This window comes from Caenorhabditis elegans, chromosome IV (assembly GCF_000002985.6).
Source record: "Caenorhabditis elegans chromosome IV".
Lineage (NCBI taxonomy): Eukaryota > Metazoa > Nematoda > Chromadorea > Rhabditida > Rhabditidae > Caenorhabditis > Caenorhabditis elegans.
In genome coordinates this window covers 13,361,567-13,387,419 of record NC_003282.8, presented here as the reverse complement: position 1 = coordinate 13,387,419, position 25,853 = coordinate 13,361,567, and the positions used below count along the sequence as shown (strand labels likewise).

Genomic DNA, 25,853 nt, shown 5'->3' with positions numbered 1-25,853 from the left:
AAAATAGTGAATTGAGAAATCAACATTTGAATCATCAGAAAATTAATTTTTCGAGCATAATACACGGACACACTTTTTCATTCCAGCAGTATAATTTCGCGTAAAAAATTCAAATTACAGAAAAATGAAAAATGAAAAATCAATAAATTATTTTTGACACATTCCGGAAAGCTCAATTCACTTTCCAGCCTCCACAGCAGCAGCAGCAACATCAGGAAGCACATCGAGCCGTTCAGGGCTCACATAGTTCATTTCAGTGACTGGATCCACGAAACCGACTGGTCCTTGCTCACATTCACCACACACCAGATACTGAAAATTGGGATTTTAAAGTTTTAGATTTCAAAAAAAGTTGAAACCCACTCGTTTGCCTTCAGAAGATCTTGTAAATCCAACATTTTCAAAAGCGAACATATCCTTGACTCCGAAAAATCCACGGATCGGCTCTGTCTGAGTATGATCGATTCCTTTCTTTTGACGTGGCAATGGAAGATCACGTTCTTCGTCGAGATATTCAGTAGTCATATTCTTCAGAATAACAACAGTTTGACAGATTTTACAAATGTATGTGCTCTCATTTGTCTCCACTTTCACTACGCTGCTTCTGCTCTCCGTCGGGCTTTTTGAGGGCTGCTGAAATAATTAATCAATTAAAAAATCATTTTTCTTGCTTAAAACATATTAATATCTTCTTGAAAATAATTCACCATCAAGGCTGAAGGCTGCGAGTTCGTCGAGGAGCTCATCTTTCTTCTCAATCTGCTTGTAGAGCGCGGCGATTTTCCGTCTTTCCTTGTACTCTTCGACGCCGATGTCGGGAATCGATTTCAGAGCGTCTTTGAAGCTTGCGATGTCGGCCTCGACGTTTCGAAGACGAACAGTAAGCTCAGAACCGCTTCCTTTCTCCACGCTGAAATAATTAACCTCGTTTCTTTTTAATAACTACAAATTCCGAACTTACGAGTTCACAAGATGGAATAAATCTGCGTATAATTTGTTCAAATAGCTTTCAGCACTTGGCTTGATCACTTCTTTGCTCATGAACAAACTCTGAAAATAGTCGAATACTGGAAAATTGATTTGAAAATAATTCCAATAAAGAATTAAGTTGAAATTGGCTTGCGTTCGATGGAGCGCGTTTGCTTCTTGCAAGCCTAGCACACAAGATTTGCAACAACGCCGCACACTTGTTGCAGAGTACGTTGCAGAGTATTTTTCCTTTTTTTCTGCTTTATGTCTCGATTTAAGATGATTTCCCCGATATTTTTGTTCTAATTTTTACTAAATTGTATAGAATTATCATAATTTTCTCTATTTTCCCATTTTAGAAAATGCTCAAATGCTCACACGCCATTAGGAGAATATCACCGCGAAATCTTTGCACGGCGAGTACCTCCGCGGAAATCGCCAATGTAAGTAAAACTTGCGTTGTTATCAATTGGCAAACAATTAATTTCTGAAATTTAGGCTGTTCCATTAATTTCCAACAATCGTTCATATGTGTTTGATACTCCACAAGTATCAGTTCCAACGTTTGAGTTGAGTCGTCGAGTTGGAAATCTCTTCGCGCAGTCCTTCTACACATTATGTTACGAGAAAAGCTTCACTGTTGAGAGCTTGGTGCACGGAGCCAATAAAGGCATTCACAGTCTTTCTCATTTTCTAGCTGATGAAAAATGGGATCAAATGGAGAATTTGGCGGTGAAAGATGCTGTTGAGAATATGCGAGAAGCCAGAAAAGGGCTTTCGAAGCAATTAGAAAATGCTCTTCGTTTCTCTCCAGACGACATTTTGCTCTCATTTCTCCATTCGACTGTCATCTCCGGTCGGGATGTTCTCAAGTGTAAGTGTCAAGGAAATATTCACTACTGAACAGGAAATTGCAGTGAGCAGCAGCCGAAATATCGGAATTTATTTCACCGTCGTCTCTTTCGTTCGATTGTCAGAGAAAGTTCCGGAGAACGCAAGTATTGGAGAGCTCAGCGGAAAGTACAAGAGTGATGTGCTCGTTTGCAATGCAACGTACGAGTTCTTCATCAAATACATTAATTTTTGTGGTTTTCCGGCATTTTTCGACATTTTCCAACGAGCAAAACATCGAAAGAAGCCGCATGCGAGAGAAATGGATGTCCCTTTAAGATTTGTGTGGATTTACGAGCTTGTGCACTCTGCGTAAATTTATTTTCCTGAAGGATTTCACAGTTTTTCGCTAAAATTGGCGATTGTACGCCTTTTTCCTGCATATAAGTGCGCATTTTAAATCAAAATTCCAATATCTATTTTATAGGGTAATAAAAATGTAGTTTGGGCAACTTTATAAGTGAAATGCTGAAAAAACCAACTGAAAACGGTAGAATCCAAGGCTTTCGAGTTAAAATTGTATTTTTCGCTTTTTTGCGAGAAAAAAATTAGCGAAAAATACGAAACAGCGACATTTTTTTACCAAAAAATCTTTAAAACTGTCAAATTTTACTTTTTTTTTCAAAAAATCACACTGAAACATTTAAAACATTTTGTTTTTCTAGTTTTTGCCGGAAAAGAAATATTATTTCGAATTCAGCCCTGTTGTTCACGCCTAGTACACGAGCTCGTAAATCTACACAACATTTAAAGAGGCACTCATTCTTATAAACGCATAAAAAATAGATTTCAACGGAAAATTCTTCATAAAATAGTCAGTCTGGCAATTTTAAATGTGAACGAATAAGTTCAGAATTGTACACCCGTGCTGAAAATATTCGAGTTTTTGGTTTAAAAAAATGTATTTTTCGCTTTTTTGCTAGAAAAGTTGCGCAAAGTATGAAAAAGCTAACTTTTTAACTGAAAAAACTATTAAAATATTAAATTTTACATCTTTTTTTTTAAATTACACAGAAACATTTTTTTTAAATTGTTTTTCTGGTTTATTTTTTTGGAAAAGTCTTTTCGAATTCAGCTCTGTTGTCCTCGCATAGTACACGAGCTCGTAAATCTACACAATTTTTAAAGGGACATAGCTCGTTTCTTTTCAAAAAAACACTTCTTTTTTTTCAGATTTTCCCGCGTTCTTAATCCTCTGGGAGTGTGGAAAGTGACGAACGCCAACTTTTTCCTGCAAAACTAGTTGGAATTGCAAATGTAGAAGAAAAAACTAAAAAGTAAGTAACGTCACACACATACACTACTGAAACGGTGGCAGCAGCACACAATTTCGTACTAGTTTTGAATGGAGGAATGGATTTTTGTTGCGTCGTGCATGCGAAAATGTCGTCGTCGTCTCGTTCAGAAAATAGTACGAAAAATGGGTAAACGTAGAGAGCGGGGCACACTACTTTCAACACTCTTGCCGTCTGCAACTCTTTCACCGGAGCACTCTCTCGTTGCTTCACCCAGTGACATTGCTCTTCTTCTTCTTCTGAAGAACCGCTTTCTATATATCCTCCTTCTCCTGCATTCAATAATTCGATATTCTCGTCATTTCAGGCTCAATCGTTAGGAATATTTATGGACAACGATGATGGATTTGACTATTTGTTCAAAATTGTGCTTGTCGGCGATATGGGAGTCGGAAAGACGTAAGGAATTCAAGTTTTCGGGTTTTTAAAAAGTTTTTTTTTTTAATTTAAAATATTACAGATGTGTAGTTCAACGCTTCAGAAATGGAACATTTGTTGATCGTCAGGGAACCACTATCGGCGTCGATTTCACAATGAAAACTCTTGTCGTTGGTGAGAATTAGAGAAGAAGAAGCTAATTTATTATTCAAACGAAAAATCGAAAAATCGATGATTTTCAGACGGAAAGCGTGTAAAATTGCAAATCTGGGATACTGGAGGCCAGGAACGATTCCGAACGATTACTCAATCATATTATCGATCTGCTAATGGAATTGTTTTGTGTTATGACATTACTTGCAAGCAATCATTTGGAAGTCTTCAGAGATGGATTGATGATGTTTCAAAGTTTGCAGCTCCGAATGTTGTGAAGCTACTCATTGGTGAGAACTCTTGCACCACGGAAGTTTCCTTGAGGAGATCGGAGAGTGCCCAGTAAAACAGAATTCAGTTGGTGGAGCCAAAAAGTGTGCCGCAACCGAAATCGATGTTGTATGAACGTGTACTACTCGTGGACAACTTTGATCTATTTTTTGCATGATTTTGCATTTATTTTTGGCTAAAATTCATGATTTTTCATCAATTTCGCTAATTAATTTTGTGTTAAACATTTAAAATAGTCAATATATATCTTATTGAAAGTTTTTTGGTAAAAACTATTAATATGATATATATTGACTATTTTCAATGTTTAACATTAAATAAATTATCGAAATTGATTAAAAATCATGAATTTTCGCCAAAAATAAATTCAAAACCATGCAAAAATTAATTCAAATTTGCCCACGAGTAGTACACAAGAGCCAGTGCGCCTCAGGTTTATTACTTTCAAGCAAAAATAGATTTTGCCCCTAGTAGAAAAAAATCCAGAAAAAAAGGGGGTTGCGAAAACCTATTCTGCGGTACATTTTTTGGGCTCTGCCTTTTTTGGCGAAAAATCAATTTTTCGCATTTACCGGGAAAGGGTGACCGAAAAAAAATTAAACAAAAAAAAGCGAAAAGACAGATATTTCACAGTTTTCCTTCTCGCAGCTCTCCTTTTCGTGGTGGCTCCTCAATCCTTTGATATTACTGGAACACAATATTCTGAGAATGCGTATCGAACAACATATTCGACGCACAAAATATCTCGTAGCAAAAACTACAGTAACTCTTCAAATGACTACTGTAGCGCTTGTGTCGATTTACGGGCTCGATTTTTGAAATGAAAGCCCGTAAATCGACACAAACGCTACAGTATGTCATTTTAACGAGTTACTGTAGTTTTCGCTGTGAGATATTTTGCGCGTCGAATATGTTGTGTAATACGCGTTCTCAGAGTTTTGTGCTCCTGTAATAATTTGTGTTAAAATAAAGAAATTCAGGTACAAAATGCGATCTAGAAGACCAGAGAGCAATCGAAGCAGAAGAAGCGGAAATGTTGCAAAGAGCTAATGGTAAATTTTCCAAATTTTCAAGTTCCGAATTATCAAATTTCAATTTTCCAGGAATGTTCGCAATGCTCGAGACTAGTGCAAAAGGCAATGTGAACGTGGACAACGCATTCCTCGAGTTAGCAACAATTCTGAAGCGACAGTATGATCAAGGAGTCGTTGAACAAGGCTCAAGTGGTACATTCCAGCTTGGATCCGGTGGCACGACGGCTCTGGGCTCTCCATGGCAACGATGTTGTCAGTACACTTGATGATGATGTAAACTCTCATTCCCATATTGCTTCTCATCCACAATTTTCTTGTAAATCTCGTCAATAAATCATTTTTGTCCGATTTTTTTTTGCATTTTTTTTTGCATTTTTTTGTTCAAACATGTCAGTTTATTTATCTGATTTGTACTTTTAAATTGTCTTAAATTTATTTGTTATTTTTGAAGGTTCGATTTTTCAATTCAATTTCAAATATTTCAGATGACCGATTTATTACTCGACCCGGCCATCAGAACATGGGTTTTCCTACCGATCGTCGTCATCACATTCTTCATCGGAATTCTGAGACACTATGTCTCATTGCTTTTAATGAATAAAAAAAAGGTTGGAAATTAATGTTCAATTTAAATAGGATTTTTGAGTGTTTTTCCAATTGTTTCAGCAAAAATCTCGAATTTTCATGAAAAAAATATTGGAAAACTATTGAGAAACTTCATTTTTCACCTGATAACCACAAATACTTGCAGGTGGAACTGGAGAATATAGCCGACGGACAATACTTGCTACGAGCCAGACTACTCAGAGAAAACGGGCGATTCTTGCCGAAGACGTCATTCAATGCGAGACGGCAATACTTGTGTGCCGAGGAAACTGGATACTTGTCAAAAGCACAACAGAGGCCAGCTAAAGGACCGAATCCAATGGATCCAAGTCAAATGACTGAAATGTTGAAGGGAAATATGATGAATATGGTACATATTTTCAATGCACTATTGCACTATGTTGTTCCATCATTTTTCATTGAAAATTGGTGTCAAGCTAGAGAAAATCGCTTGTTTTATTTGAAAATAACATTTATTTTCGCTGAAAAATTTTGGGAAAGTGCTCAAAATTGGCCGGAAAATCGCAAATTTGCGAAATTTTTCAGGAAATCGGCAAATTGAACATTTCCGGCAAACCAGCAAATTGCCGACTTGGCAAATTTGCCGGAAAATAGTGGTTTCGCACATATTCTTTTGGAAATTTAAGATTTTCAATTTCAAATGGCAACATTAAACGCATCCTATGAATGTTCCTAAATCTATTTTGAAACGTACACAAATTCTACGAAAATATGTAGAAAAAACGGAAAAAATTCAAAAAGACACAGTTTTAAATTTTTTTGTCTAAAAAAAAATCACTCTAAAAATCACTATTTCCCGAAAATGAAAATTTCCGGCAAATCGGCAAACCGGCAATTTTTTTCCGAAAGGCAACTGCTGCCCACCCCCGTTTCTGTAACACTGTGATATATCAAAAATTTATTTTTTTAAAAGTAAATTTTAAAAAAAATTACTCTCCCTCAGATCCCAATGATCGTCGTCGGAGGATGGATCAATTGGACATTCTCCGGATTCGTGACCACCCGAGTTCCATTCCCACTGACTCTCAAATTCAAAGCGATGCTTCAAAGAGGAGTTGATCTCGTTTCCCTTGATTCTGCCTGGGTCTCCTCAGCTTCCTGGTACTTCCTTTGTATGTTCGGCCTTCGATCAATCTACACACTTGTTCTCGGAAGTGAAAATGCTGCTGATCAGAGTAAAGCGATGGAAGATCAAATGGCAATGACTGGCTCTGCAGTGAATCCACAAGCCGATCCACGTGCCGCATTCAAAGGAGAATGGGAGGCTCTTCAAATGATCCAACATCAATTTGCTCTCTAAACGTGTACTTTCCAAACATTTGTGTTTCACTGATTTATTTATTTGACATTCGATTTGTTTTTTTTTCCAATATAATATAAAAGTTATAAATAAGTAATACATTTAATAGCTTTGAGTTTTAGATTTTTAAATTGTTAGTTAAATATAATTGTATAATCAATCATCATCCTCAGATTCGTTATCAGAATCACTTGCATATCCACCAGCCATCAAGTCAATGTGTTGTCTGTAAAAATATTGAATTTTAAATTTAAAAAGATTCAGCGAAATTAGTACCCTCTCAAGAATTTGGTCAACTTTTTGCAATCATAATCCTGTCCCAGTATTGCGGAGATTTTCACGAAATTTCCAATGAGATTTCCGTTCGAATAGAATTGAAGGCACGGCACACCGTTCGTTCTCTGAAAAATAAAAAAATATTGGCCAGACTCGAAAATTTGTGCTAAAAATAAAAATACGGTACCAGGTCTCGACGCGACAAAATTTTTTTTGTCGTCTGCGCCTTTAAAGATTGTGGTAACTTCAAATGTTCGTTTCTCCGAAATTTTTATAGATTTTGCATATATCTATAGGTTTTTTTTCACGAGTTTTCAAAATTGAATGTGGTTTTATTGTTATATTTGAATTTTTCAGAAACAATATACGCACGTGGTGCCAGGCTGTCCCATTACGGTTTGATCTACAGAAAATGCGGGAATTTTTTGCCCAAAAAAATGTGACGGCAGCACGTTCTTAACCATGCGAAATCAGTTGAGAACTCTGCGTCTTTTCTCCCGCATTTTTGTAGATCTACGTAGATCAAGCCGAAATGAGAAACTCTCACATCACGTGTATAGTGCTTTCGAAAAAAAATTTAAAACTTTTGAAAATTCGGAAGTTTGAAACTACAGTACTCTTCAAAGGCGCAAGACCTTTTCGCATTTAACTAAAAATTTGTCGTGTCGGGACCCTGAAACGTATTACATACAAATGCTCTGCTCATTTCAAGAAGAGTGCTTGTCGCTCGAACGAATTTGGTTTTCGGACAATCGGCGGCGAGAATCTTAACGATTCGTGTCAAATATTCACATTCATCGGATTCAGGCTCATATATTAGAACACAGAGAAGATATGATGAACTTCCATCAACGGCATCCGAATATTGTTTCTGAAATTTCTTGGAGCATTTTTGAAGGATGTTTGAAATCGATAAAATGAAGAAGAAAAGCTAATTTTTTTTGGAAAATTGAATAATTTTAGTTTTCATTATTTATCATTTTCCGTTAAAAAATCGTTTTTTATTTATTTTTAGTCGAAATTTAAAAAAAAATCAAAATTTCTATTATTTTGCAATTTTTTTTTCTCGAAAAACGGAAACCTGATTTTTTTTAAATTTTCGAGAAAAAATCGAAAAAGTTTCGATATATCCTTTTTTGATTTTTTTAAGAAAAGAAAGCAACTTTTTTAATTCGAAAAATGCCGATATTTGAATTTTTAACGACAACGGGGCGATGTCGAGAAATTAGAAAAAATTATTATTTTATTAAAAATAAAATTGATTTTTTAAAAATAAAATCAAAATATTAATTTCTCGACGTCATTGTGGAAAAAAATTGAAAAATAACGAAATTTTTCGAATTAAAAAAAAATAAATTTCCGACTAAAAATTGTAAAAATAATTTTAAAAGTTTTTTTCTAAAAAATCAAAAAAGGAAATATCGAAACTTTTAGAAATTTTGATTTTTTGAAATTTCGACAAGTTTTTAAATGTTTCTAGAAAAAGATTGAGAGACTTTTGAATTTTCTAGAAAAAAAATCGAAAATCTTTGGTATTTTTTTTTTCGAAATTAATTTTTTACTCGGAAAGTGAAAAAAAAATTTTTTTTCCAGTTTTCTGGTAATTTTTGCCAATTTTTCTTATTCATTTTGGAGAAATTTTCTTTTTTTCCCATATTTTCTAAAAAGTTTTCAAAAGTTTTCACAATAAAAAAAAAAAAGTATTTTTTGATTGTTCCTATACCTTATCAGTCATTTCAATAACCCGATTTGCTGCAATTTTTCTCATTTCTCTAAGTCTCTTCGCTTTTAATCCCTCCAAAGTCATCTCAAAATCCTCATCTTCATCATCTTCTCGTTGTGCTTTTTCTCGTTCTTCTTTCGATCCAATCATCATTCCTTTCTTCGCTTGCTCAATTAATTTCTGATTTTTTGATTCGACAGCTCTGAAAATTTACAAAATTTTTTTTTTAATTTTTAAGAATTTTTTAAATAGTCTCACAATCTAGTCTGTTCTCTGAACGCTTTGAACTCATTGAGCACTCCTTTTGCTCCAGTATTCGAAGATGGTCCCATTCTCTTCATTACATTCGCCTGATGCTCATCCTCATCGTTTACAACTTTGAAATCGTCCTCTTCACCTTCTGAGCTGCTACAGTAACCCGCAGGCTTTCCGTCCAGAATTCGTGATTCCAAATTCATTAGAGTTTTCTGAAAAAATATTTTTTTAAATTTATATTTCTGATCTTTTTCGAAAAAAAAAAAAGAAATTTTGATTTAATTTTTCTTCAGAAAAATCATGAGAAATTTGAAACTACTGGTGAGAAAATTTCTTTAAAAAAGTTTCTTCTCAAGCATTTTATTAATTAAAATTTTTTGTAAAATTTCCTGATAGTTTCGTAAGGAACTTTTTTTAAAATTAGAGAAATATCACACAAATTAAAGGTAATAAATTTGGCAGAATTGCCAAAATCTGAAAAAAATATATACCAAAAAAAAGTTTTTTTTTAAATTTTTCAAATTAATCAAAATTTAAAAAACAATTAAAAATCGGTCGTTTTATATAATTTTTAAATTCCTATTTTTACCTTTTTCAACGTTTTTCAGACTTTTCTATAAATTAATTGTTTTTTCTTTGGAAAATATATGAGAAATTTGATACTTTTTTCAAATATTTTTGCAAATTTTTAAAATATTTATCAAAAAAATTCAAAAATTACTGGGAATTTTCCAATTTCTCATTAAAATGCAATTTGTTTTTGGATCAGAATATCAAATAATTCAAATAAGGTAATAAATTTGGCAAAATGACCAAAATCTGGAAAAAAATCCAATAAAAAAATAAAAAAAAAGATTTATTCTATCTAGAAGTGTCTAGTTAAATACAGAAAATGTACTGAAATTCCAGTAAAACCCGGAAAAAAGGGTGAAAGAAAACTCGATAATTTATGGCATTTTCTAATTGCATTTCTTCAATTTCGTGAGAAATTTCTCAAAAGTTGTGAACTTTTCTCGAATCTTTCCAGATAGCTTTCCAGTGTCTTGTTCTTGTCTATCAATTTGTTTCCATTCATCCCATGATATAAATGGAACTTTTCGATCTTCAAGTAATTCTTCAACTCCATTAGATGTGCTATCTTTAAATTGTGCAAAGTCTGCGGCAATTTGATCGGCAACAAAAATTGATTGTTGTTGAGTGTCTACAATTATTCCATGTGGTCCATGAGCACACCATCCAGTTGCATACACTTGTGATGAACACGCAGCAACCATATTTACACGGCAATGATCTTTCATGTCTATCATTTTCTGAAATAAAAAAAATATATTTGCAGAGATTTTATGATTTTTTTTTGAATCCGGGAATTATGGGTCATAATAGTTTTCCAGATAATTTAAACCAATTTAAATTTCCGACAAACCGGCAAATCGACGAAGATTAACAATTCCGGCAAATCGGCACATTGCCGGAATTGAAAAATTCCAGGAAACCGGCAATTTGCCAAAAATTTTCTGGCAAATCAGCAAATCTCCGGAATTTAAAATTTTCGGAAATCGGCAAACCGGCAAATTGCCGGAAATTTTTATTTTCGACAAATCGCCGAAAATGAAAATTTCCGGCAAAGTGGCAATTTGCCGAAAATAAAAATTTCCGGCAAATCGGAAAACCGGCAAACGGTCTTAATTGAACAGTTCCGGCAAATCGGAAATATGCCGAAAATGAAAATTTCCGGCAAATCGGTGAATTGCCGGAATCGGAAAATTCGGGCAAATCGGCAAATTAGCGAAAATGACCGATTCCGGCAAACCGGCGAATTGCCGGAATTGGAAAATTCTGACAAACCGGCGAATTAGAGAAAATTAACAATTCCGGCAAATCGGAACATTGCCGGAATTGTCAAATTCCGGCAAACCGGCAAATTGCAAATTTTCGGCAAATCGGCAAACCGGCAAATAGCAGGAATTGAAAATTTCCAGCAAATCAGTAATCTGCCGGAATTAAAAATTTCCGGCAAATCGGCAAAAGGTAATTTGACGAAATTGAAAATTTCCGGCAAATCGGCAATTTGCCGAAGATTAATATTTCTGGCAAATTGAAAAATCGGCAAATCGTCAAATTGCCGGAATTGAAAATTTCCGGCAAATCGGCAAATTGCCGTGAGGTTTTTGAATTTTTTTTTCTTAAAAAATGTAGTTTTTTACTGATTGAACGATTTTTCTTCAATTTTCTAAAAATTCAAATGGTAAATGAACTTTTTTCGACATTTTTGCTCTCTTCTTGATTTTTCTCTGATTTCTGATTTGAAATTTCAAAATTTTCAGACAATTTTCAGCAAGAAAAATTTTTAATTTATATGAAATTATAAAGTTTTATCGATTTCCGCTCGGGTTATTAAGTTTTATACACGAAATCTGTAAAATTGACAACAATTTCACTTTTTTTGACATTTTTTCGGCGGCTTCTTGATAGAGATAGATTTACTGATTTTTCTAAAATCCAGAATATGTTTTTTTCATTTTTCTAATAATTTGATTTTCCTAACTTCGCAAAAACGTTAAAATTCAGTCATATGAATTTTTTTCTCGAAATTTCCACACACTCAATACCTTATCATTCTGAGGTACTCCATCTAAAACAAGTGTCTGATATCCAATTGAATAAATCAATAATCCACATGGATACGTTTCTTCCTGTCCAGTTTCATTATTTTTTACAATAATTTCTTGAACTTTTCCATTCGAATCTGCAATAATTTTTTCTGGAATTCGATGGAAAATAAAGTGACATTGTCGAAGTCCATTTGCAATTCCAATGTTTTTTACGAGGACCTGAAAATTGAATTTTTTTAAACTAAAAATTATTTATTTTTTCAAAAATACCTCGGTCAATCGTTTTTTCTTCCGCTCCAATTTCGGTAAGCTTTCTGTTAAATTTTTAGCGTCAATTTCAGATATTTCCAGTTTACTGTCCCAATCTTTAATTTTGAATTGCTCGCGGAGCTCCTTGATTGTGAAAGAAACCTGAAAGGAATTGGAGAATAAAATGTGTGAGGAGAATACATTGAAGGAGACGGAGAGAACCTAGGGGGACAGCAGAATCGATTAACCACGTCTGGTTGCTCAAATGGAACGGAAGGAAGCATAAAATGAGGGGGAGAGGGGTCATTCTGAGCATCTGTCTCGGGAGGGATTATTTGGAGAATTTTGAAGAATTGAAAACTAGATTTTTCGATTTTCCAAAAAAAAAAAAAATTAAGAATCACATTTTTTTGTAAAGACCGAAAAATATTGTTGAACTTATTTTTTAAATATAATTTTTTTTCAATAAGTCGAACAACAATTGCTAATTTTTCAAAATTGAAATAAGAATTTTTTAATAATTTTTTTGACGAAAAATCGGGACAAAATCTGCATCGGGGAATATTTGGGGAATTCAATTGAAAACTATATTTTTCAATTTAAGAAAAAACAATTTTAATCAAAATGTGCTCATGTTTATGAATAAATTGCTAGTTTTTTGAAATTGAAAAAATAAATACGAAATTTGATTATTTTTTAACTAAAAATCGGGAAAATAGATGCGGAAGTTAGGCTTTTCTGAAAAATCGGAATATCGATTTTTATGGTTTTTTTTTTTGAAAATCGGAATTTCTGAATTTTTTCATTTTTAAATCAAACATTTTTCAGTGTTTTTTTCCGAAAAGCTAAGAAAACCAAAAATTCAAAAAATTAAATTTTTGAAAAAGCCTTTTTTGCTGAAATTCTATAGACAAAAAATCAAAAAAAAATGAAATTAAAGAAATTAAAATGTTAAGGTTTTTAAATACCTAAAAACATTTTTTTTCGATTTTTGGAATAGAAAAATCGGAAATTTTTTAAATGTTTTTTTTCAATAAATTTTTTTCTCGAAAAATCTACAAAATTGTTTTTTTTTCTTGAAATTAAGAACCATCATTTTCGGATTTTTGACATTAAAAATTGGAAAAAAAAACAAAAAATTGCGCTTTTTGTAATTTTTTAAAGATTTTATTTTAGAAAATTCGAAATTTTATAAAATTAAAAATCTAAAATGTTCAGTTTTTTGGGTATTCTAACACAAAATTTGAAAAACAAGAAATTTTCGAAGTAAAAAAATATTAAAAAATAAAAGAAATATCAGAAAGATTCGTTAAAAGCTTTGAAAATCGGACATTTTCGATGTTATTACAGAAATTTTTTTTTTTGAAATTTCAAATATGAAAATTTGGGATTTTTTCTTTCTCTTTTTCAGATTTTCAGATCAATTTCAGGCGGAACAATAAAAAGTGGATAATTTTGTTTTAACATATTTAAAAAAAATTTAATTTCAGAATGCTCACATGTTCTGGTCCCCTTCGTCCTAAAATCTTGATATCTTTAACATTAGCTCCTTCAAGAACATTCAATCGATCTCCAGGAATATCACTGATCCTTAATAATCCAGAAGAAGCTGTTGAAAGTACACGTGCACAATCAAGAGCAACATTTCCATTTCCAACAATTACAACATTTGATGTTGTAAGATCTGGTGTTGATGCATTTGGAACTCCATTATACCATCCAACAAATTCTGATCCAGATATTACATTTGAGGCATCACTTCCAGGAATATCTAAAGTTCGTGTTTTATATGATCCATATGCCAGAAGGACTGCATCATAGCCACGTGTTAACTCATCAAATGTAATGTCTCGTCCGATGCTGAAAAAAAAGTATGAAATTTGAAAAATTGCATGATTTTTCGTATTTGAAAATGCAAGAATGGCCGTGGAAAACCTCTTCCACGACCACCAAGAGTGTCGTTTTTCGATTTTTTGAAGTTTTTGAGGGAAAATCGAAAAATTGAGACCCCAAGAAACAGGATTTACAAAAAGTTTTACAAGTTTATGTGAATACTGTTTTCCTGGGGTCTCAAAAATATTTTTTCGATATTTCGAATTTTTAAAAATCGAAAAACGAACAATTTTCTGAGAAAATTAGAAAAATTGAACATAAAATATGATTTTTTTAAAAATCTAATTTCGTTTAAATTGATGAGAAAAAATATTAAAATTTACTCTAAAAAGAAGAAAAATGTCCAAAGTTTTAAGCTAACAAGTAGTGTACGTTTTTAAAAATCGAAATTTTTTTTTCGAAATATCGAAAAATCGAAAAAATCAATTTTTCAAAAATCGAGCATTTTCCGTTGTTTGTTGTTGAAACAATCGAAAACCGACACTCTTGACAACCCCCCACGTGTCGATTTACGCGGCTCGTGTACTCCTCGAGGAGAAGACTGAATTTTTTAAAGAATTTTCAAGTTTTGGAAACTAAAGGTCGATTTTTAAACATTTTTCCCAACTTTTCATATGGAAATTTTGGTTTTTTGTGAGATTTTTTCAAAAAAAAAAAAAAAGATTTTCGAACCTTCATGCTTCTAAATTTGAGGAAAACATGCAATTTTAAGTGGGATTTAATTGTTTTTTATCTGGATTAATTGCAAGAACTGAAAAATATGAATAAGATTTTAAAAATCTAATAAATTTGGCTTTAAAATTTTCCTTTAATTTTTTGACTTTTGTTTGACTTTTTAAAAATAAACTTTCTATAAGAATTTCGCAAATAAAAACTGTAAAATTCTTCTCCTCGTGGAGTACACGAGCTGCGTAACTCGACACAGTCCTCCAATAATTGAGAAATTAAATAATTACTTCACATTGCAGAATAGTTTCAGCCGTTCACGATTCTTTTCGAACATTGCATCAAATGTGTTTATCACGTTTTTTACCTGAAATTTTGAAATTTTCACAATAATTTTTAGTTAAAATGGTATTTTGGCACCAATATGCAATTCGGAGAAGATTTTTTCCTGATTTTTCCGTTTTTAATTGAATATTGTGGCCAAAAGAACCGATTTTCTTAATTTTTTCTCGAATAAATCTCACTTCCTGATGATCTGGAGCCACACCATACCGAACTAATCCAAATGGAACTGGAGAATTTTCGAATACATCTACCGAGAAATTACTTTTTCTAAGCAATCCGTTGCACGCGAACATTCCTAAATTTAATTTTTTTGGAAATAGTTTACGAAATTTCCAGAAAATTGTTCTATTATTACCTGCGGGACCGGAGCCCACAATTGCTAAACGTGGCTTTCCGGACAGTTTTCTTGATTTTAAATTGAGATTCGAGCAGGCTATCCTTCGTAGTAATGTTTTACCGAACATCTTAAATTAATTTATTATTCAGACGCGAAATTTCGCTTACTGTATCAGGTCTCGACACGACAAATTTTTAATAAATGTAAACAGGTGCGCGCCTTTGAAGATTACTGTATTTTTAAAAATTTTGATGCTGATTTTGTTAAAAATTTTAGTTTTTTTTTTAAATAATTAAATAAATAAATTTTTCCGTAGCAACGAAAGTTTGAACCTACAGTACTTTTTGAAGGCGCACACCTTTTCACATTTGACAAAAAAAATGTCGTGTCGAGACCGGATTCCGCGTAATATTCCGCAATTTTTGAGCAAAAATCGAAAAATTTGGCGACTCGGTGATTGAAAATGTAGAAAATAATAGGAAAGAGTAACCAAGAACAACTAAAAAATCAAAGGAAAAAATAATTAATTCATGTAGGCAAAAAAATAAGACCCATTGACAAAATTATGTGTAATATATATTCAGTGGAATGAAGATTTACGAGGCAACACGATAAAGATGAACATGCACGGCAGAAACAGAACGATGACGTGTCTCGCTTTGATCAAGGTCCAGAAGTGATACAATATCATCTGTACATTGTACAGTAGACGTTTGAATATCAGACTTGACACTTCCACCGAATCTTCTCTCAACTTCCATCGCAAAAACTAGAGCTTTATTGATAGATGCTCCCATTCCATGGATGAAAACTTCATCGAATGCGTTATTCAACATCTCCTCGGTGGATTTTGATTGTGATTCGACGTTGGTTTTTCTGCAAAAAAACACTATTTAATGAGAAATTGTACAACTAAATTGATAAAAATTAATCACCTTGTGATATAAATATGATTAGGATTACTGCTTGGTTTTACAGGCGGACGGCGCCTCATTTCGTTTGTTTTTTCATCGAATCGTTTCGATGATGGAGTCATGCGGATAGCCATTATTTTAAAGGAACAGCACAACAAATGCCATGCAAAAGCAACTGATCGATACCCACGGACTGAGACGTTCACCGATTCGAGCACACTTCCAGAAAACGCCGAGGAGACTGAAAATGCTTTGAATGTTCGATTTCTCCACGAAAAGTCTGCGTCTTCAACAAAAAAAAAACACTCACCCTTCCTTGTTTCTATCGATTATTCTCGGTGCAAAGGCTCTGATGTAGGCACACGTGCAAATGAGAAGAAGGATAACTGAGATAAGACTTTGGAAGTTGAAGATTGCCGACTGAAAAAACAATGAAATGAATTTTCATTTTTGAAATATTTATCAGCAAGAAAACTCACCAGTTTTGCTGTTTCTGCAACCAAACAAGGTGCCTTTGCTGAAATTTATCACTAAATATTGATTCAGACTCAGTTTAATACGGAAAAATTAAAGAAAAGTAGTTTAAAACCTCGAAAATAATATAAAATCTGCAATTTCAATGCATTGCAAATGTTGGCTGTTTAAAGGGACACGACATTTCGCGACGAGTGGGTCTCGCCACGCGCGCCTCGACAGTAGGCCAGCCTCTCGGTCAAGTGAATTTTTTCTTTTTTTGCGATTTTTCCTATGATTTTTCTCATCGATTTCCGCGTTTTTCTTCACAAAATTATCTTGAATCGATTCAGAAAAAATTTGCGCTTCACTTGACATATCATGATGCTGAAACTATCTGCAAATACTCAATTTTCGATTTTTATCGCCAGATTTTCCTGGAAATATTTAAAATTAAAGTTATGGTTTTGCAGGTAATATGCGTTACGTTTCGGCTTACTTGCTCGCCGTCCTCGGAGGAAATGCCAACCCAAAGGTAATTCTTAAAAGGAATTGAAACATTTTAACATTTATTTCAATTGTGTTCTTTCAGGTTGACGACCTCAAGAACATCTTGAGCGCTGTCGGAGTTGATGCTGATGCTGAGACCGCCAAGCTCGTTGTCTCCAGACTTGCAGGAAAGACAGTCGAAGAGCTCATCGCTGAGGGATCCGCTGGACTCGTTTCGGTACGTATCCAACCTTTATGGAAATTCCTCGAACAATGTTATGAAGTCCTAAAAAAGTTGACTGCACTGGTAAAATTCAGCGATGCTTAACTCGGAAATTTTTGAGAAAAAAAGGCCTTTGACGGCTTGAAAATTAAATTTTGTTCATCAACACTTCGAAGTGTTCGACTTGTATTAGCGTAGTACACATTTCTTTCGGAGACCTCCTTTTCTAGGAATCCTTTTTACTCCCGTTTCCATGTCTTCTTGGCTTAACCGCGTGAAAAGCCTATATATTTGTTGTCATGCTTTTAAAAACCGTGCCCAAGTTGGTCACAAATTTAATAAGAAAAATTCAAATTGTGCTTTTTCAGGTTTCCGGAGGAGCCGCCCCAGCCGCCGCCGCTGCTCCAGCTGCCGGAGGAGCTGCCCCAGCCGCTGACAGCAAGCCGGCCAAGAAAGAAGAGCCAAAGGAGGAATCCGACGATGATATGGGATTCGGTCTTTTCGACTAAAATCATTGTATGTTAATAAATTGTTATTGTTTTCCGGTCATCTTCACATCCATGTTTTGAAACATTATATACTGAAAGTCAGAAGCAATCCAATGAATAAAAACATCAATTTTATTAAAGTAGAAATGATCATCCGTGAGTGCGTCTATGAAGTCGTAGAGACGGATCAGGGACAGGTGAGGAAAATGAGATCCAGATTTCTGAACTGGCTTTTGACAGGCTCTGATTGCTGAATGTGTTGGAAGTCAGAAAGTTGTGGCGATTTATCTTCTTGATGATGATCTAGACGATCAGATGGAGGAACTTCATGACGCCTATCCCACAGTTAACTTCATTCCAGGAAAACCAACACAAAGCTCCGGTGTAAATATTAATTATTTTAAGTGTGCGCATCCAATTGCGGCTCTTTTCAGATTGTGCAAGCTCTGAATACACTTGATTCAACGATCAAAGTCAATGCGGTACACAAAGGAGACACGGCTTTCGGAATGCAAGTTTACAGCGCCATTCAAAAAATCCCAAAAGGAGAAACTCGCTCATATTCAGATGTGAGCCATGCTTTCTTAAAGGCGCACAGATTTATTCAGATGGGTCTAGGCGAGAAAAAGTTTATGGTTTCATTTTGAAAAATTGTTTTCATTAAAAATATAAGTTGTTCCTGTTATTTGGCCTGAAAAATGAGAGTTCGCTGAAAATAAAGAAATTTAATTGAAAAAAAGGATACTATAAACTTTTTGCGTGCCGAGACCCATCTGAAATAGCCCCTGCGCCTTTAAGATTACTCATAATGGCTTATTTTACAATAACCCTTTACAGATTGCTCGAGAAATCGGGAATCCGTCGGCGGTGAGAGCTGTTGCCTCGGCATGTGCTCGCAACAACTTGGCCTACATTGTTCCGTGTCATCGTGTGATCGGCAGCACTGGAAATCTATCAGGATATCGTTGGGGAATCGCGAAGAAGCGTCGCCTATTGCAGGCAGAAGGCGCTGAACTCAGATTTTCAGTTATGTAAATGCACTTCTTTTTGTTTTGAAGTAGTACTGTAGATATGCTTTTTTTTTCAAGTCATCTGTGTGATTCCTGTTCATAACAAATGATCTCCCCTGCTGATAATTCAAAATGTTTTATTAATTCACTATTGAAACAAACAAATATTATGCAACTCGAACATGAGAAGACTTCATTACTCGTGTTGCAGCATCAATCGAGGTATTTTCAACGCTGAAGAGTCGAGAAAGTCCATAAAGTCGGATGAATGCTTTTCTGAAAAAATTGCATTTAAAACGGATTTAAAAAATGTTTCTTGTTTAAATCAAGGTGCAAGCTCGCTCCACGGTGAGTTGGGTCTCGTTAGGTTTGGCGGAAAAACCAGAAATCACGGGGTTCTGGCCTTCCCCATTGAATTTTTCGCGCTCCATTGACAATCGCTTGACGGATAACACGTGGGAAAGTCGTGTACTCCACACGGAAAAATTCATTTAGTTTTACAACTGAAATTGAACCGCGACGCGACACGCAACGCGCCGTAAATCTACCCCGGCTACGGCCGAGCCAAAATGGCCTAGATCGGCAAACTCTTCCATTTCAATTTATGAGGGAAGCCAGAAATCCGTGATTTTACCGCCAAACACCTAACGAGACCCGTTTAGCGTTGGAGCGCTCTTGCACCTCAATAGCATTTTTCTGCGTCTCCATAATACAACACTCCCTTACCGATATTCTGAATTTCTCCAAAGATAAACAAAGAAATTGAGTGAAGCATTGATAATCACCAGCCAGCCAAGTTGTCGATTAATTTCTGCGGTGACAGGCGGTGAAAAGGTAATCAACTGAAAATTGGGGAAAAGTTGGTCGAGTAAAAATAATGAGTTTATAAATTCAATTTCAGTGAATTCGATTTATATTATAATGATTTGATTTCTGGTTTTCCCAATTTTTGAACTTTGCGCGTAAAATCGAATGCATCGCAATGGTTTTTGCAAAATATTACAGAAACACTAAATTCTGAGAATGCGTATTGTGCAACATACTTGACGCGGAAAGTATCTCGTAGCGAAAACTACAGTAACTCTTTAAATGACTACTGTAGCGCTTTTGCACGTGATGACAGGCTGCTCCATCATGGTTTGATCTTCAAAAAATGCGGGTATTTTTGCTACGAGATATTTTGCGCGTCAAATATGTTGTGCAATACGCATTCTCAGAGTTTTGTGTTCCCGTAATAGCGTGGCTGTGCGATTTACCAACCTAATGCATCACATTTTACGCGCACTCGCGTATTTTTTAGCTAGAACTACGTGTAATATTTTATATTGTTTATGCCTGAAATCAGAAGACATTTCCCAACAAATATTGTACCTGAGAAACAACAAGTGAACTGATCGTGAGAAACCACGTGCAGACATATATTGTTACAACAATGCTCAACGATTTAAGCAGTCGATTCACTGCATCCATAGATTGTTCGTGCACGTGACGGGCTGAAAAAGTCTAGTTTAAGCACTTGGGAATAGCAGACATCAAGCTCAAAATGTTGATTTGGATTGAGCTGTTTCACGTGGTGTGAGGCTGTCCCATTGCGGTTTGATCTACAAAAAATGCGGGAATTTTTTTCTCCAAAAAAATGTGACGTCAGCACGTTTCTAACCATGCGAAATGAGTTGAGAAATCTGTGTCTCTTCTCCCGCATTTTTTTGTAGATCTACGTAGATCGAGCCGAAATGAGACACTCTGACACTACACACGTTTGAGAAAAAATTGCGCGTGAGTTATGGTGTATTAAGTACGCAAAAAACGAACCTCTCAAAATCCGACAACGAATTTGTGCACCACCATACACAAAAATGACTAAAATTGCAATAATAAAATTCGAACCAATCCATATAATTCTAGATTTATCGGTATAAGCTGTTGGTGGTAAGCATACTAGAACTATTTCTGAATCTGGAAATAAAAATTAATTACAGCACTGTTTCTAGGTTTTCTGATGTACCCGAAGCATAAGAATATCCGGAATAAGTGATAAGAACGGAAAATCCCACGCAAAAAAGGAAAAGGGCAATGTAAAATGAGTTTGGAAGTTGGGAATATCTGCAGGAACGGGATATATATTAGTTTTGGTCTCGCCACGAACGAAGAAATTTCGAATTCGAGGCGGCGTAAGTGTGCGCCTATAAGAGTTACAGTAACCCATTCAATTTTTTTTTCTCAAAAGCTTTATTTTATTGAAGCATCACGTGGTGTCAGAGTGTCTGGTTTGATCTACGTAGATCTTCGAAAAATGCGGGAGAAGAGACGCAGACTTCTCAACTGATTTCGCATGGTTAAGAACGTGCTCACGTCATATTTTTTGGGCGAAAAATTCCCGCATTTTTTGTAGATCAAACCGTAATGGGACAGCCTGGCACCACCTGTAAGCATTTGAACTATTTAGAAAATACACCAAAAAGGGAAAACCGGTTACTGTATTATTAAAGGTACATCCTTTTTTTGATCGGCTTCAAATTCGAAATATTTTATTCGTGGCGAGATTTTTTGTGTATCTTACCGCAAAGGGTAGGTGACATTATAAAGTCTATCTAATCCTATAATAAGGCACAATGAACTTTGCATATTTAGAGCAAATAAACCATAGGCAGAAAGTAGGAAACACTGGGTTGAAGTCAACATGTACATGTCCAAGAACATCAAAACTCGTAAATGAATCTGAAAACGCATTTTTAAGTTTTGTTTTTTCGAAAAAAAAAATATTTCGATCGTAAAATATTATTTATTGGTGGTAATTGCAGATAGTGCGATTTACCACACAAATACACCACATTTCCCGCGCAATGTTGTTTAATTTTCCGATTTTTTTTTGAAAAAAAAAATTAAAAATCAGAAAAATGTATGTAAATTAATTTTTGAATTAAATTGAAAAAAATTCAAATTTCCACAAAAACGGCAATTTCTTGACTAGTTTTTACTCTAGCTTTAGAGAGATCAGAGTTGACGACAAAATGCAGAAAATGGTTTCTGATATACTCATATAAAACCAAACCCAGAAGCAAAATTTTGCAACTTTTGTGCCAAAAATATGGCACCGGGGATTGACACGACAAACACAATTTTGTCAAAATTTTGCGTTTGGATAAAACAAAAGCTCAAAAAAAGTTGAAATTTCGAATATTTTAAAAACTCACCAAATAAGTACAAACTACAACATCAGAAAGTGCCAAAAGTCCAATTAATATATTACATCTCGATTGGAGACGTTTACTAATAACAGTGGCAAGTACAATAGTCATATTCCCGATTAATCCTATAATTGATAATGCCATAGTTGAATATATCATTGGAGTTGGAACAAGATTCTTTGTGGAATTCATTGTAAAAAAACAAAAAGAAAAAAGTGGCTAAAAATGGCTTGACATTCGGGAGTATGCAATGAAGTGAAGCTTGGCAACAATCGTTTTCTCACGGAAATGATGAGAAAGTGCTCGATTTGCAACTGGTTCTGGAATATTTCATACATCTTTTTTTTGTGATAAGGTTTTGATTCAAAGGATTATGTACGATCAGAACTGAAAAAGAATAAAAAGAAGGACAAATTGTTGGTTTTCCGATTTGCCGAAAATTTTCAATTTCGGCAAAGTGCCGATTTGCCGTTTGCCGGATATCAGATGTGCCGGAAATGTTTAGAGGGATTTTTTATAAGACAGAAACACATAAAACTGTGCCTTGTTGAATTTTTTTTCCCGCTTTCTTTAGATATTTTGATAGAATTTGCTTACTTTTCGAAATAAATGTAGGAACATTCATATAATTTTGCCGATTGAAATTGAAATTCTGAAATTTCCAAAAAGAAGTGTGCAAAACCACAATTTGCTAAAAATTGTCCGCAAATTCCGTTTTTTCCGGCAAATTTGGCAAATCGGCAATTTGCCGGTTTGCCAATTTGTCGGAAAAAATCGTCTGCCATTTAGTAAAACGTTATATGAAATGTTTGAACAGAAACTTTAGAAATAAATGAATGTGACCAAATTATGATTTTTTTTCAATTATATACAACAGTGTTTTTATTTGCGTTATTCATTTTACTTCCTGTTTTTTCTCTGATTCCTAGTATTTTCTAAAATAAGAGAAAACAAAGCGATGGGAATTTTGATAAAATGAGAAAAAAATAGAAACTTGGGAGTGAAATTTAGAGAGAAAAAATTATGGTTTCCATGGTGAGCATGTCGATGTTCGACCCAGTCTAGGCGCCCCGAAATTAACTCTTGTCGACGCTGAGAACAGGGGTGAGCGGCAATCGGCGATCGGCGATCGGCGATTTTCGTGATTTTCCGGCGATCGGCGATCGCCGATGAAATTTTATAGTCCAAGATATACCCCTCTGAAGTAGGAAAAAGGTATATTTTCGGACTATTTTTCACTACTTTTCGAATTTTAAGGTATCAAGGAGTGCTTTTCGTTGCCTAATATTCCTGTTTTTATAAAAAATTATTTGAAAGAGCTCTTAAAATTAGGATTTTAAAATTGAAAAAAATTAGACGCACACTGATCGGTAATCGGCAATCGGCGATCGCCGATTTTTTTTTGGCAATTTTCGCCGAAAAAAAAAAAGTTTCAGCGATCGGCGATTGCCGATCGCCGAAAAAAAATTTCCATAAAAAAAAAAAATTTTCCGATTTTTTTGGGCGGCTGCTCAGCCCTGGCTGAGAAGTCACACCCACTTCGTGGGAACCTCTCCACGTCTATGTCTCTTCCCTGCGGAAATCTATCTCTTAGAGGAGGAGACTGGTCAATCTAGGCTGGGGAACACACGACCATCATGCGGCTTCACCATGCTCTAGGTTCTCATATTTACTCATCTTATATTTAACCTATTTTACATTACTCTACATGAACTCATTTTATATCTATTCACTTCATATTTAGTGGACATGATAAGCTAACACATGTAAGGGATGTGCGAGGATCATCTGGAATTGTACAAACAGAAAGTCCTTGGAGCAGGCTTTCACGCTCTTTTCATCTGATTAATAGCAAAAAATATATCGTATTCTTCGTATTCCAAACGAGCATAAGTATATTAGGATATTAATTTCCAGTGCATTGTTCTTATTGAATATGCAAAAAATATTTTTCAGCAATATGTAATATCACGGAATAATTTTTTTTTCCAAGAACAATATAATGTACTCGAGTTATTGAGCTTATTTTCTGGAGAGTTATAGCAATAGGAAGGAAGGGTACTGTAGGAATGCGGTAATTTTTTTTGAAAAAACAAGAATCTGTGAAAGTTTAATAAATTGAACATCAAACATACTTGTTTAACACATTTTCTGAGTGGAAATATAACATTTGTAGCTGCAGCCTAGGCTATAAAAAATTTGAAAAACAACAAGTTGAAATTTGATTAGGGAAATGTTTATGAGATTGAGGTTAAAAAGATCTCAAGTTCAAATGTTAATAAAATATTTAAGAAAGGTTTTCTAAAAGTTATTGTTGGAAAAATCCAAGATATGGGTGGGTATTTAAATTTGGTCGAATTCCAAAATTTTAAAAACGTTATTGAAAAGTTTTACTTTGACATTTGGTTATTTTAGCACTATTTAACTTTTAATAAAAATAACTAGCTTTAAAATAAAATATTTTTAGGCAAAAAACCCACAAGTGCTATATCAACTTTGAGCTATGAAGACAAAACTAGTCACACTTGGGAAATGCAAGTACAACTTTTTATTCTATTTTTTCATTCACGCGGTTTTTATTGCAATAAGCAATTCATTTTATTAATAGTGTATGCAGCTGATGGCCTTACTGCAAGTGAAAATCAATACTTTAAAATTTTCAAATTCATGATTTTCCCGAAAAAAAGGTGGAGTGGGTCTCAAATCTATTTTTAAAAAATAGTGACAATTTTGTCAAAACCAGCTGATTCTGATGTATTTCTGAATCAGCTTAACTCATAGAAATATAATTTTAAATTCAAGTATGTATAGTTGAGGGGTTTTTTCCACCTGTTTTACAAACTTGATTTATTTTTAAAACGATATGGGTGGCCTTAAAATTGTTTGATATTTGGTGTTAGAAAAGGAAAAACATTCGAGAAATAAATATTTTCTTTCAGGAACTGATATATCATGAGAAATTCCCAAAGACTGAATTAATTTTTTTTTCAAACAACCAAACATATTGTTTAAATGAGGAAGCAGTGATACGTGGCCTAAAAAAAGAACACTCGGCCAAAGAGTTTTGACATCTAGAAATTCGCGGGAAACATATTTTTGACAGCTATGACGCCACAAAAATTAAAAGAAGACCGATCTCTGATTCTGAAAGTTTATGATGATTTTGTCAGAACTTTCATAACTCGTAGACCAAGTATTATTCAATTTTTCACTCTGATTTCTTGAGTCCTTGAGACAGACTTTCAAATTACATCTGTCCAATTTTTCTGACATTTTGATCTCTTAAAATGTTTGATCCCGAAAACATCCAATTTCCTCGTTGGAAATTTCATTTTCACAAGTGCCGCATAGTAAAATATTCTGTGAAGCCAGAGAGTAAAATATAGTGTGAAGCCAGAGAGTAAAAAACATGGTGAAGCCAGGGAGTAAAATATTCTGTGAAGCCAGAGAGTAAAAGATAGTGTGAAGCCAGAGAGTAAAATATTCTGTGAAGCCAGAGAGTAAAATATAGTGTGAAGCCAGAGAGTAAAATATTCTGTGAAGCCAGAGAGTAAAATATTCTGTGAAGCCAGAGAGTAAAATATTCTGTGAAGCCAGAGAGTAAAATATTCTGTGAAGCCAGAGAGTAAAAGATAGTGTGAAGCCAGAGAGTAAAATATAGTGTGAAGCCAGAGAGTAAAATATTCTGTGAAGCCAGAGAGTAAAAAATATGGTGAAGCCAGAGAGTAAAAAATATGGTGAAGCCAGAGAGTAAAAAATATGGTGAAACCAGAGAGTAAAATATTCTGTGAAGC

General features: G+C 34.3%; 12 protein-coding genes and 2 non-coding genes across 17 annotated transcripts; 5 read left to right on the top strand and 9 right to left on the bottom strand.

The window, feature by feature from the left end:
• Positions 1-58: 58 nt before the first annotated feature.
• On the bottom strand, positions 59-1,040 carry mdt-9 (Guanine nucleotide exchange factor MSS4). Its single transcript, NM_001268808.4, has 4 exons — positions 962-1,040; positions 708-910; positions 364-633; positions 59-312 (listed from the first exon to the last, which is right to left on the bottom strand). The coding sequence occupies exons 2-4, from the start codon at positions 744-746 to the stop codon at positions 178-180; spliced, it is 444 nt and encodes a 147-aa protein (NP_001255737.1). The 5' UTR covers positions 747-910; positions 962-1,040; the 3' UTR covers positions 59-177.
• Y62E10A.23 (Mediator complex subunit 9) lies at positions 575-1,096 on the bottom strand (the record flags this gene model as incomplete). Its single annotated transcript, NM_001383235.2, has 3 exons — positions 962-1,096; positions 708-910; positions 575-633 (listed from the first exon to the last, which is right to left on the bottom strand). Exons 1-3 carry the CDS (start codon positions 1,039-1,041, stop codon positions 575-577), a joined length of 342 nt encoding a protein of 113 aa, NP_001370090.1. The 5' UTR covers positions 1,042-1,096.
• A 232-nt stretch (positions 1,097-1,328) lies between these two features.
• On the top strand, positions 1,329-3,682 carry Y62E10A.20 (Tim44-like domain-containing protein). The gene is made up of 6 exons (NM_001047588.6): positions 1,329-1,412; positions 1,468-1,843; positions 1,887-2,022; positions 3,034-3,137; positions 3,463-3,554; positions 3,616-3,682. Exons 1-4 carry the CDS (start codon positions 1,332-1,334, stop codon positions 3,101-3,103), a joined length of 663 nt encoding a protein of 220 aa, NP_001041053.1. The 5' UTR covers positions 1,329-1,331; the 3' UTR covers positions 3,104-3,137; positions 3,463-3,554; positions 3,616-3,682.
• rab-19 (Ras-related protein Rab-43) lies at positions 3,463-5,359 on the top strand. Its single transcript, NM_001383234.2, has 5 exons — positions 3,463-3,554; positions 3,616-3,707; positions 3,776-3,976; positions 4,958-5,029; positions 5,081-5,359. The coding sequence occupies exons 1-5, from the start codon at positions 3,484-3,486 to the stop codon at positions 5,275-5,277; spliced, it is 633 nt and encodes a 210-aa protein (NP_001370091.1). The 5' UTR covers positions 3,463-3,483; the 3' UTR covers positions 5,278-5,359.
• Positions 5,360-5,496: 137 nt separating this feature from the next.
• Positions 5,497-7,035, top strand: emc-3 (ER membrane protein complex subunit 3; the record flags this gene model as incomplete). The annotated part of the gene is made up of 3 exons (NM_070174.8): positions 5,497-5,619; positions 5,763-5,987; positions 6,582-7,035. 3 exons carry the CDS (start codon positions 5,497-5,499, stop codon positions 6,936-6,938), a joined length of 705 nt encoding a protein of 234 aa, NP_502575.1. The 3' UTR covers positions 6,939-7,035.
• mau-8 (Phosducin domain-containing protein) lies at positions 6,958-9,404 on the bottom strand (the record flags this gene model as incomplete). 2 transcript variants are annotated; one of them, NM_001268805.5, is made up of 5 exons in its annotated part: positions 6,958-7,164; positions 7,215-7,339; positions 7,906-8,085; positions 8,938-9,139; positions 9,196-9,404. In NM_001268805.5, 5 exons carry the CDS (start codon positions 9,393-9,395, stop codon positions 7,095-7,097), a joined length of 777 nt encoding a protein of 258 aa, NP_001255734.1. The 2 variants fall into 2 exon arrangements, with proteins under 2 accessions (NP_001255734.1, NP_001367275.1); NM_001380514.1 differs by lacking the exons at positions 7,215-7,339; positions 7,906-8,085; positions 8,938-9,139; positions 9,196-9,404 and having other exon boundaries at positions 7,095-7,148.
• Positions 9,405-10,036: 632 nt separating this feature from the next.
• Positions 10,037-15,421, bottom strand: Y62E10A.6 (NADPH:adrenodoxin oxidoreductase, mitochondrial; the record flags this gene model as incomplete). The annotated part of the gene is made up of 7 exons (NM_070172.4): positions 10,037-10,502; positions 11,802-12,023; positions 12,075-12,215; positions 13,553-13,913; positions 14,903-14,979; positions 15,137-15,252; positions 15,313-15,421. The coding sequence occupies 7 exons, from the start codon at positions 15,419-15,421 to the stop codon at positions 10,152-10,154; spliced, it is 1,377 nt and encodes a 458-aa protein (NP_502573.1). The 3' UTR covers positions 10,037-10,151.
• A 388-nt stretch (positions 15,422-15,809) lies between these two features.
• Y62E10A.24 (Ribonuclease P protein subunit p20) lies at positions 15,810-16,710 on the bottom strand. Its single transcript, NM_001392430.1, has 4 exons — positions 16,691-16,710; positions 16,519-16,629; positions 16,230-16,449; positions 15,810-16,170 (listed from the first exon to the last, which is right to left on the bottom strand). The coding sequence occupies exons 3-4, from the start codon at positions 16,340-16,342 to the stop codon at positions 15,891-15,893; spliced, it is 393 nt and encodes a 130-aa protein (NP_001379263.1). The 5' UTR covers positions 16,343-16,449; positions 16,519-16,629; positions 16,691-16,710; the 3' UTR covers positions 15,810-15,890.
• On the bottom strand, positions 15,855-16,731 carry popl-7 (Protein kish). Its single transcript, NM_001380512.3, has 4 exons — positions 16,688-16,731; positions 16,519-16,628; positions 16,230-16,449; positions 15,855-16,170 (listed from the first exon to the last, which is right to left on the bottom strand). Exons 1-3 carry the CDS (start codon positions 16,709-16,711, stop codon positions 16,347-16,349), a joined length of 237 nt encoding a protein of 78 aa, NP_001368694.1. The 5' UTR covers positions 16,712-16,731; the 3' UTR covers positions 15,855-16,170; positions 16,230-16,346.
• A 403-nt stretch (positions 16,732-17,134) lies between these two features.
• On the top strand, positions 17,135-17,995 carry rplp-2.2 (Large ribosomal subunit protein P2). The gene is made up of 3 exons (NM_001383231.2): positions 17,135-17,196; positions 17,254-17,388; positions 17,742-17,995. Exons 1-3 carry the CDS (start codon positions 17,140-17,142, stop codon positions 17,880-17,882), a joined length of 333 nt encoding a protein of 110 aa, NP_001370088.1. The 5' UTR covers positions 17,135-17,139; the 3' UTR covers positions 17,883-17,995.
• A 12-nt stretch (positions 17,996-18,007) lies between these two features.
• agt-1 (Methylated-DNA--protein-cysteine methyltransferase) lies at positions 18,008-19,144 on the top strand (the record flags this gene model as incomplete). 2 transcript variants are annotated; one of them, NM_001047589.3, is made up of 4 exons in its annotated part: positions 18,008-18,058; positions 18,102-18,245; positions 18,296-18,430; positions 18,699-19,144. In NM_001047589.3, 4 exons carry the CDS (start codon positions 18,008-18,010, stop codon positions 18,894-18,896), a joined length of 528 nt encoding a protein of 175 aa, NP_001041054.1. The 2 variants fall into 2 exon arrangements, with proteins under 2 accessions (NP_001041054.1, NP_001041055.1); NM_001047590.4 differs by lacking the exon at positions 18,008-18,058 and having other exon boundaries at positions 18,177-18,245; positions 18,699-18,896.
• Positions 18,985-22,251, bottom strand: srsx-25 (the record flags this gene model as incomplete). 2 transcript variants are annotated; one of them, NM_001268803.2, is made up of 7 exons in its annotated part: positions 18,985-19,147; positions 19,598-19,713; positions 20,243-20,364; positions 20,684-20,827; positions 20,877-20,974; positions 21,432-21,589; positions 22,066-22,251. In NM_001268803.2, 7 exons carry the CDS (start codon positions 22,249-22,251, stop codon positions 19,039-19,041), a joined length of 933 nt encoding a protein of 310 aa, NP_001255732.1. The 2 variants fall into 2 exon arrangements, with proteins under 2 accessions (NP_001255732.1, NP_001255733.1); NM_001268804.3 differs by lacking the exons at positions 20,684-20,827; positions 20,877-20,974; positions 21,432-21,589; positions 22,066-22,251 and having other exon boundaries at positions 19,039-19,147; positions 20,243-20,341.
• A 2,976-nt stretch (positions 22,252-25,227) lies between these two features.
• Positions 25,228-25,248, bottom strand: 21ur-14983. The gene has a single exon (NR_056883.1).
• 21ur-8623 lies at positions 25,232-25,252 on the bottom strand. The gene has a single exon (NR_056882.1).
• Positions 25,253-25,853: the final 601 nt, after the last annotated feature.

Excerpts from the sequence above, each read along its gene's own strand:
- mdt-9 (NM_001268808.4), bottom strand. The coding sequence starts at position 746 with ATGAGCTCCTCGACGAACTCGCAGCCTTCAGCCTTGATG. Across the intron at positions 634-707 it reads CGCAGCCTTCAGCCTTGATG|CAGCCCTCAAAAAGCCCGAC; the intron begins GTGAATTATTTT and ends TAATTATTTCAG. Across the intron at positions 313-363 it reads GATCTTCTGAAGGCAAACGA|TATCTGGTGTGTGGTGAATG; the intron begins GTGGGTTTCAAC and ends CCCAATTTTCAG.
- Y62E10A.20 (NM_001047588.6), top strand. The coding sequence starts at position 1,332 with ATGCTCAAATGCTCACACGCCATTAGGAGAATATCACCGCGAAATCTT. Across the intron at positions 1,413-1,467 it reads CCTCCGCGGAAATCGCCAAT|GCTGTTCCATTAATTTCCAA; the intron begins GTAAGTAAAACT and ends TCTGAAATTTAG. Across the intron at positions 1,844-1,886 it reads CGGTCGGGATGTTCTCAAGT|TGAGCAGCAGCCGAAATATC; the intron begins GTAAGTGTCAAG and ends AGGAAATTGCAG.
- rab-19 (NM_001383234.2), top strand. The coding sequence starts at position 3,484 with ATGGACAACGATGATGGATTTGACTATTTGTTCAAAATTGTGCTTGTC. Across the intron at positions 3,708-3,775 it reads AATGAAAACTCTTGTCGTTG|ACGGAAAGCGTGTAAAATTG; the intron begins GTGAGAATTAGA and ends GATGATTTTCAG. Across the intron at positions 3,977-4,957 it reads TGTTGTGAAGCTACTCATTG|GTACAAAATGCGATCTAGAA; the intron begins GTGAGAACTCTT and ends AAAGAAATTCAG.
- Y62E10A.24 (NM_001392430.1), bottom strand. The coding sequence starts at position 16,342 with ATGGCTATCCGCATGACTCCATCATCGAAACGATTCGATGAAAAAACA. Across the intron at positions 16,171-16,229 it reads AATCATATTTATATCACAAG|AAAAACCAACGTCGAATCAC; the intron begins GTGATTAATTTT and ends GTTTTTTTGCAG.
- rplp-2.2 (NM_001383231.2), top strand. The coding sequence starts at position 17,140 with ATGCGTTACGTTTCGGCTTACTTGCTCGCCGTCCTCGGAGGAAATGCC. Across the intron at positions 17,197-17,253 it reads GAGGAAATGCCAACCCAAAG|GTTGACGACCTCAAGAACAT; the intron begins GTAATTCTTAAA and ends GTGTTCTTTCAG. Across the intron at positions 17,389-17,741 it reads GATCCGCTGGACTCGTTTCG|GTTTCCGGAGGAGCCGCCCC; the intron begins GTACGTATCCAA and ends GTGCTTTTTCAG.